Here is a 9,304-nt window from a genome sequence, read left to right as displayed (position 1 = left end):
TGTATACACAACGTTGCTCGAAAGTCCAATAGAAAAAAATCTTTGGTTATGTTTTTTTCTTTGCTGCGTGCGTATATTCCATGTTGAGGGAGAAAGAGGGGAGGAAGGGTAGGTGAGATGGAGAAAGAGAGCAAGGAAGAGAGATGAACAGAGGTAGGATAACAGCTCTTGCTTGCAGCTTCACTAGGAACCTCAATGTCAGCCCTAATGAGCCCTAGTCTTCTGTTACAAAAAAGAGAAAGGGAAAGAGAAAGAGAAGAGTGGTAAGGGGAAGAGCGGGAGAGGGTAAAGGAGGGAGAGAAATATATGGAGGGGGAGATAAGAAAGAGGGAGAGAAAGGAAGGCAATGAGGAGTTATGCAAGAAGGGAAAGAGTGGGGAGGGACAGAGAGGAGGGGAGGGAGAGAGAGGAAGGGAAGGAGGAGAAGGGAGAGGGAAAAGATTATTTAGTGAAATTATAGATCCCATAGTAACACTATGGGATCATATTTTCCCATAGGGAAAAGACAACAATCTTTTTCCAATTTCACAATGGTTAGTCTGCTTTGAATAGATCAGTGTTACCTTTGATTTTATCTTTGTCGCATATGTTATTGAACGCAACAGAAAGGGGTTAGCGCAATGATTCTAGCCCTAATCTTCTCTAAATCTCTTACATCCTTCTATCACTTGAGAAGGAAGAGTAACAATGACCTCTACACACTTCATTGTACAGTCTCATGGCCTGATATTATGAGATACGATGCGTTGATCCTGTCAACACGTTCTTACGACAGCTGGGGCAGTGTGCTGGATATTCTGCCTTGGTCTTGAAGATGGCAGGATCTACCCATGTACACAAAAATTGTTAATAGGAGACTAAGTGGGGGAACCTAAACCGACACCACCTGCTGGACTGGACACTACCTGCTGGACTGGACACCACCTGCTGGACTGGACACCACCTGCTGGACTGGACACTACCTGCTGGACTGAACACCACCTGCTGGACTGGACACCACCTGCTGGACTGGACACCACCTGCTGGACTAGACACCACCTGCTGGACTGGACACCACCTGCTGGACTGGACACCACCTGCTGGACTGGACACCACCTGCTGGACTGGACACTACCTGCTGGACTGGACACTACCTGCTGGACTGGACACCACCTGCTGGACTGGACACCACCTGCTGGACTGGACACCACCTGCTGGACTGGACACCACCTGCTGGACTGGACACTACCTGCTGGACTGGACACTACCTGCTGGACTGGACACCACCTGCTGGATTGGACACCACCTGCTGGACTGGACACCACCTGCTGGACTGGACACCACCTGCTGGACTGGACACCACCTGCTGGACTGGACACCACCTGCAACATGTTCCTTGACCTTCAACATGAGACCCTCAGTGCTCAAGGTGCCTCTCGGGTTCATATATTTCAAGTAGCTACCTAACTATACATACTGGAATGTCTTGATAAGAAACTGGATTGCTGTTAATATATGTTACATTTGTTCATGTTGTATATCACGTGAGATATGGGAAATCTAGATGATTTAAAGAAAGGAAAATTTATATAATAATAATAATAATAATAATAATAATAATAATAATAATAAATTAAAATTTATAAGTTATAATAATAATAATAAATTAATATTGGTATAAGTTATAATAATAATCATAAATTAACACTGTTATAAGTTATAATAATCACAGTATTTGATATATCACAATAGTGTGATATATCAAATGAACCAATCGACAAGGGCCTTGATGAAGGGTTCGAACCCATGAGCCGAGTGTTGCCAGACGCGTGCTAATCCACCGTACCAACACACGATAAACGAATTCCAGCTTGCAATTCTTTTGACCATGTCATGACGCAGTTGACTAGAGCGCGTCTGGGACCACTCAGCACATGGGTTCGAGGCCTCATCAAGGCCCTTGTAGACACGTTCACATAATAATTATAACAGTAATAATAAAAACAATAATGGTATTATAATAATAATAATTAATTTTATATTAACCCATAATTATAATATAAAATATTATTATTAACATAATACGAATAATAACAATAATATAACACCAACAGCCTCATATAAGCTATAGAGAAAGAACAGTGTTCAATATAGTCGACAGTTCTCGTGAAATGCTCAAAAATAAAGCCATTTACATCATCCTCAAATTTCCAGGTTTCTTTTAAATCAAAAATGCAGTTTATCGAATAAAAAAAAATCCATAAACCTCTCGCCTTTTTATTTGGGGGGAGGGGAGGGGTGGGGTAGTAATCGGGAAATTAGCTGGTGTAATTAATTTCAGAGAGCGTTAATTAAGTCGTTTTGCCGTCAGGTGCTTGCCGTAAGGACCTGTTTGATCCATTAACCGGCATTCATTTATTTCATTTCATATCAAGTCATCAGTGGACCTGCTGTCATTGTCTGTATGTAATTATGTCCGCGGGTGTGCCGAGTGTTGGGGGGGGGGCAGGGGGGGGTAAGCTGGTATACTAAGCGGGAAGACTATGGTTAGGCGGGAGGGGGGAACGCATCATCAGCAGCAGCAGTAGTAACATCAACAACACCACCAACAGTAACAGCAGAAACATCAATAGTAACAGTAGCATAACAGCAGCAGCAGGAGTGACAACGCGTCAGCCGGCGGTGGAGGTGGAGTGGCGGACGCTCCTATAGCCTCAGCCACGTGAACTCTCAACTCTCATACAATTCTATACAGCCCTCAACTCTCCACACACTCAACCCTCCACCACACTCAACCCTCCACCAAACTCAACTCTCCACCACACTCAACTCCCCACCACACTCAGGGACACACACACCAGAGTTTGTTGAGTGTGTTCATTTAAGTAGAGTGTGTCTGGAGACACGTTAGTTAAATGTAAGTGAATTGAGATGAGTGTGTTTGTTAAGTATGCATATGTTAAGTTAGTTTGGAGAAACGTTTGAGTATAAGGCATTACGTGTGTCTAAGAGACAGGTTAGTTAAGTGTTGGTTATGAGACAGGTTTGTTAAGTATGAATGTATTGAGTGAATTTAGAGACACACGTATGAAAACTGTAGTATGAGTGACTTCATGTCTGTATTATGAGTGACTTCATGTCTGTATTATGAGTGACTTCATGTCTGTATTATGAGTGACTTCATGTCTGTATTATGAGTGACTTCATGTCTGTATTATGAGTGACTTCATGTCTGTATTATGAGTGACTTCATGTCTGTATTATGAGTGACTTCATGTCTGTATTATGAGTGACTTCATGTCTGTAGTATGAGTGACCATGTCTGTATTATGAGTGATTTCATGTCTATATTGTGTGACTTCATGTCTGCATTATGAGTGACGTCATGTCTGCCTTAAAAGTGACTTCATCTTTGCCTTTGGTGCGACTTCATATCGGTCTTATTTGGGAGAGAATTATTAGGGGGAAAGCGGCAAGCCATTACGGTTACATAGCACTAGGAAGGGGCCAGGATAAAGATTTAGGATGGGACGGGGGGGAAAGGAATGGTGCCCAAAAACTTGGACGGTCGGGGATTGAACGCCGACCTGCATGAAGCGAGACCGTCGCTCTACTGTCCTGCCCAAGTGGTGGGCGTCTGTCGTATGAGTGAATCCACATGTAATGAAAAATGTTTACCGGCAATAGGTTTGGTATTGATTGTCAAAAATATTCTTTTGAAGTTATTGGGATATGTTTTCGTTTTTATTTCTATATGGTATTTAACTTCGAATACATTTATTAGCATTAATTAATATATAAAAGGAATATATATACTTTGTTTTATTAATATTTAAACGCCATTATCCAAATGGAAAATTATTATTTTTCGAGGAAGAAGGATAAAGCTTAGATTTCAATCATTACATGTAAATTGTTATGTTAAAAATTTAGGTATGCTACTAGGTTTAACTTTATAAAGTCTATTTAATAATATTAATAACAATATTAATGTAATGTGTGCCTGTGCCCCAGAGCTAGCACCTCAAGGTTATCTAACATGACACATACTTCAAATACCCTGGGCCCAGATTCACGAAGCAGTTACGCAAGTACTTACGAACGTGTACATCTTTCCTCAATCTTTGACGGCTTTGGTTACATTTATTAAACAGTTTACAAGCATGAAAACTTACCAATCAACTGATGTAATTGTTGTAAATAGTCTCCTGGTGCTTCGGAGCTCATTAACTCCTTATTAATTGTAAACAAAGCCGCGAAAGATTGAGAAAAGATGAACAGGTTCGTAAGTGCTTGTGTAACTACTTCGTGAATCTAGCCCCCTGTTATTGTGTCTGTGTAATTAGGTCTTCAGTTGCTTTAAGCAGGTCTTTATTCTTTAATGGGCCTTTATCAAGGCACATCCTCCGTTTAGTGGAGAAATAGCCTAAGCCACTCTATCCCTTTGAGATGTATTTTATTGTTGCAATAAACGTACTGTACTTAAACTTGATTGTACAGTAACGAGGTGGTCCATCGTACATATATTGACGTAATAAACAATTAGAAAGTAGAATTTTGTCCTAGTGATTTTGAACCAACCGGAAAAGGTTTTGAATTTATGCTGCCAATAAAACCTTACCTAACCTAACCATGCTAAGCCTAATACCTGAAGCCTAATATAGTACATATATGTGCTATACTAGGCCTAGGAATATTTAAGCTTTTGTTTTTTTGCTTGTATAAAATGAATAGTACCAAATTTTATTATATAACTGTCCATTACGTCAATATATATACAATGGTCCATATAGTTACACAAGTACTGTCTAAGCAGGAGGATGGGTTGCTTTATAATTAGGTTTTTAAGGCCTTTATTCTGAAAAAAATCATTAAGACAGTCTTCATGCTCATTTGTTTTACATAATCCTTCAAACTAAACTATTAAAGGTCTTCATACTAAGTTATTTTAAGTAGGTCTCCATACTACGTCTTTTACGTAGGTCTTTATGCTTAATTGTTCAAATAGATGTTTATGCTAAATTGCATTAAGCCGGTTTTCATGCTTAATTCTATAAGTAGTTTATCATACTCAATGTAGGCCTTCATATTCAATCATTTTTAGTAGTTGTTTACATTAATAACAAGACTTAACTCAGATATTACTGACGACTACAAGAATTTCAATGGTGTTTATCATCAAATATTTCCATAGGACAAAACGCCTAAATTCAGAGTGGGATGTGAAGCATCCGTTTGTTTAAACATTTGTAATGAGAGAGAAAAGGATTATACTGAAAATAATTTTAATCGAGAAATATTTTATTACAAAAAAAGACTAGATTATCATCTATCATAGAGGCCGAAGTACAGTCTTGAGAGATAGTCACCTAGGCTTTGATACACATCATAACAATCAAGAAAAAGTACATAAATACATACATATGTACACACACATGCACACCCACGCATAGGAACTCGGCATCATTCTGGAATGCTTAAAAAGTATAGGAAGATTTAACATAAATCTCTAACAGGTGTTAAGAGCAGGCCTCGTCTCACTGACCCTCACACGGGCCTAGGGGGTTGCTTGGCTGGTCGTCGACTTGGACGACCCTGGACGACGATGACACGGTGGTACGACCATCACCCTGGACGACGGTGACACGGTGGTACGACCATCACCCTGGACGACAATGACACGATGGTACGACCTTCACCCTGGACGACAATGACACGGTGGCACGCCCATCACCCTGGACGACAATGACACGACCATCACCCTGGACGACAATGACACGGTGGTACGACCATCACCCTGGACGACGATGACACGGTGGCACGACCATCACCCTGGACGACGATGACACGGCGATACGACCATCACCCTGGGTGTGAGGCACGGTAGCGCGACCATTACCCCTTGGCGACGAGACACGATGGTACGACGATCACCTGGACGACGATGGCACGACCAGCAATCTGACCGTCACCGCAGACACGCTCACACCATAACTGGAACTACACTCTGAAGGACTTCGGTATTTCTTAAGTTAAGCGTCTCTGGCCAGGCGAAGACTTTAGGACACCGGGCGCCATAAGCCCTTCATAAGTTCTTGATTCCAAAGTCACACTCGCACGTGTCCTGAGGATCCTCACTGCACACGATCTGACGCCCAGTTTGCTACGTCGGAGCGTCGCCGTCGGCCACCAGCGGCGGCGGCAGGAGCGAGGGGGCGGAGAGTGACAAAACCGGCAGCAGCTCCGCACGTTTCACTGTGTCACGGAGACGAGGGTAGCAGGAGTGAGGGCGAGGCCCCGACCTCCCGCTTCACTTGGCTCTTGCGCTGGACGTTGTCAGGTCGGCGGGTTCACTTTGCTGTTCTGCATACGCCGCCGTCAGTGTCGCCGCCAAGTACGACGGGTAAGCTTGGGTGGCGAGCGTTGGCATGCTGTTGCTCTGTTCAGGCTGAGGCTGCTGTTGTTGGGGTTCTTGTTGTTCCTCTGGAAGCTCCCCCGTGCTACCGGGACTTGCAGGGGAGGCAGGCAAGTCTCCCAAGGGCGAGGTCCTGCCTTCTGTAGGAGTGAGAGACTCGTCGCCGCCGTCAGGGAGTAAGGAGTCTTGATTTCCGGCGAGCTTGGCGTGTTGCTGCTCCATATACTGCTTCCGCCACTTGATTCGCCTGTTTTGGAACCATACCTTGACTTGTGCCTCCGTCAGGTTGAGCGCCGCGGCCAGATACAGTCGCTCGGGCCCGACCATGTACTGCTGACGAGCGAACTCCGCTTCCAGTCGCTCCAGCTGTTCTGCTGTAAATATCGTTCTCACTCGTTTCACTTTCGCCTTGGCTGATGATCCTGATGGACTGGTAGAGTGGGCGCCGCCGTTAACACTGTGGTCACTGCTGACAGCTGGGTAGGGCGACGGTCGGGTCAGTCGTTCTTCTCGCCGAAGTGCCAGCGATCGACCTACTTGTTCCGCCTCCTGCTGACGACGGCCCAGGATAGCGTCGATGGTGAAGGATGCTGCCCTTGCTGGCTGCGGACGGTGCCACACGCTCGTGTTGGATACGGGCGACGAAGGCGGTGAACTCGGTGGCGAGCCCTGTGTGGGGAGTGCCCAAGGGAACGGCATACCGCCCATGCTGAGTAGCGGGTTGAAAAAGGGAATGCCTGTAGCGTGAATCATGGCGAGGTAAGTGCGCGCCCTTCACCTGTCACTGTGATACTGATGCATGACAGCAACACACGCCTCGCTAAATGTGTTACTGAGGCCCCGCCCACAGCACACCCCTCATCGTACACGGCCTCTGATTGGCCCCGGCGCGCCCCGGCTCCTCCTCCTGGGTGTCTTGCCCCGCCCCCCGCATACTCGCCCCATTAACTGCCGGCCTCCATTCTTGAATTCAGTGGTGCTCAAATGAATCATGTCGACCTCTCACACTGACTTGCCGGGGAGACAATAATGCCAACTGGAGCTGGCCGAGTAAGAGGCTACAACAACTAAGTTATTACAATGGCGCCCGACAACACGCACGGAATAGAAATGACACTATTATTCTCGTTTCCCGCCGCCAACGCTGGTCTCCCGCGCCCGCCAAGAAAGATGCGCCAACTCAGGATTTTGTTGATGGCGGGAATGTGGTCTTCTAATAAATGTTCCTCCACGGGTGATGACCCACTCTGGCCAATATGGTCCCCCACTTGTTTACCTGGCGCGTCCCAGGTAATTGGTTATGGAACTCCAGCACCTTGTACGGCCATGACTTGAGAAAGTTTCCCTATTTCAATTAGCGAAGTCAGGCAAGAACAATTTAGCCTCTCGCTTTATTATCACTGCTTTAGAGTAATACAGGTCTATGGAATCTTTGATTTTATTTGTTGCTTAACCTTTATTCTGTTCGAATTTAGCAGAATGAGAAAGAAAATTATTTAACTAAACAATGATAACATTATGATTGATATATTTATTTATTGAATATTTTTAATTGTTTTATGATTACTATTATTATTTACAATATTTTGTATAATTAATGCTTCTACTAAGATCAACTCCTATTTCTATTATATTATTATTATTATCATCATGGGAGCCGGTGGCTGAGCGGACAGAACACTGGACGCATGATCCTGTGGTTCCGGGTTCGATCCCGGGCGCCGGCGAGAAACAATGGGCAGTCTCTTTCACCCTGATGCCCCTGTTACCTAGCAGTAAATAGGTACCTGGGAGTTAGTCAGCTGTCACGGGCTGCTTCCTAGGGGTGGAGGCCTGGTCGAGGACCGGGCCGCGGGGACACTAAGGCCCGAAATCATCTCAAGATAGATCATATAAACAACTTTTGTACTCTTTCTGCAGAGCAACATGAGAAATTGGCCATATATTGTCCACAAGGGATAAAGTCGACCATATTTCGGGCCTCGAGGGATAAAGTCGACCATATTACGGGCCTTCAGGGATAAAGTCGACCATATAACGGGTTTCCAGGGATAAAGTCGACCATATTCCGGGCCTCTATGGATAAAGTCGACCATATTACAGGCCTCTAGGGATAAAGTCGACCTTATTATGGGCCTCTAGGGATAAAGTCGATCATATTACGGGCCTCGGGGGATAAAGTCGACCATATTACGGGCCTTCAGGGATAAAGTCGACCATATTACGGGCCTTCAGGGATAAAGTCGACCATATTACGGGCCTTCAGGGATAAAGTCGACCACATTACGGGCCTCCGGGAATCAGGATAACACATGACCCCCCCTTCCCACACACACACACATTCTCACGTTCAAGTATAACGTGAACATCCACACACACGTTCCAAACGAAGAGCACATGTTCAAATGCATGATGAACACACTTGTCAACGGTTAGATCTAATATGAACAACCTCCCATTGGCCAAGAGCAAACTCATAGCCAAGATGAAACACATAGGTTCATAAGGAGGAAGAAGAGGGCACTTGTATTGGTTAAAAGAACGTGATGCTGGACATGATTTTACTAACTCAAAAGCACATGATAACATCAACATACTTTAGATATATACAATACGATCCTTTTTTTTACACATTCAAAAATTACTGAAATGATCCTTTTTACACATTCACAAGTAAATAAAGTGATGCTTTCCGCATTCAGAAGTAACGGAAATGACCCTTCACACATTTGATAGTAACAGAAATGGCCCTTTACACATTCAAACGTAATATAAATGGTCCTTTACACATTCAAACGTAATATAAATGGTCCTTTACACATTCAAACGTAATATAAATGGTCCTTTACACATTCAAACGTAATATAAATAGACCTTTACACATCCAAACGTAATATAAATGGTCCTTTA

At 44.1% G+C, this 9,304-nt stretch overlaps 1 protein-coding gene across 1 annotated transcript; it reads right to left on the bottom strand.

Annotated features, from left to right (window-relative positions):
- Positions 1–5,268: 5,268 nt before the first annotated feature.
- LOC123774703 (pituitary homeobox 2) lies at positions 5,269–7,738 on the bottom strand. The gene has a single exon (XM_045769215.2). It carries the CDS (start codon positions 7,145–7,147, stop codon positions 6,290–6,292), a length of 858 nt encoding a protein of 285 aa, XP_045625171.1. The 5' UTR covers positions 7,148–7,738; the 3' UTR covers positions 5,269–6,289.
- Between the last annotated feature and the right edge of the window lie 1,566 nt (positions 7,739–9,304).

The sequence above is a fragment of the Procambarus clarkii genome, chromosome 68 (genome assembly GCF_040958095.1).
Source record: "Procambarus clarkii isolate CNS0578487 chromosome 68, FALCON_Pclarkii_2.0, whole genome shotgun sequence".
Lineage (NCBI taxonomy): Eukaryota > Metazoa > Arthropoda > Malacostraca > Decapoda > Cambaridae > Procambarus > Procambarus clarkii.
This window is presented reverse-complemented; position numbering and strand designations above follow the sequence as displayed.

Coding starts and splice junctions, on each gene's coding strand:
- LOC123774703 (XM_045769215.2), bottom strand. CDS start 7,147: ATGATTCACGCTACAGGCATTCCCTTTTTCAACCCGCTACTCAGCATG.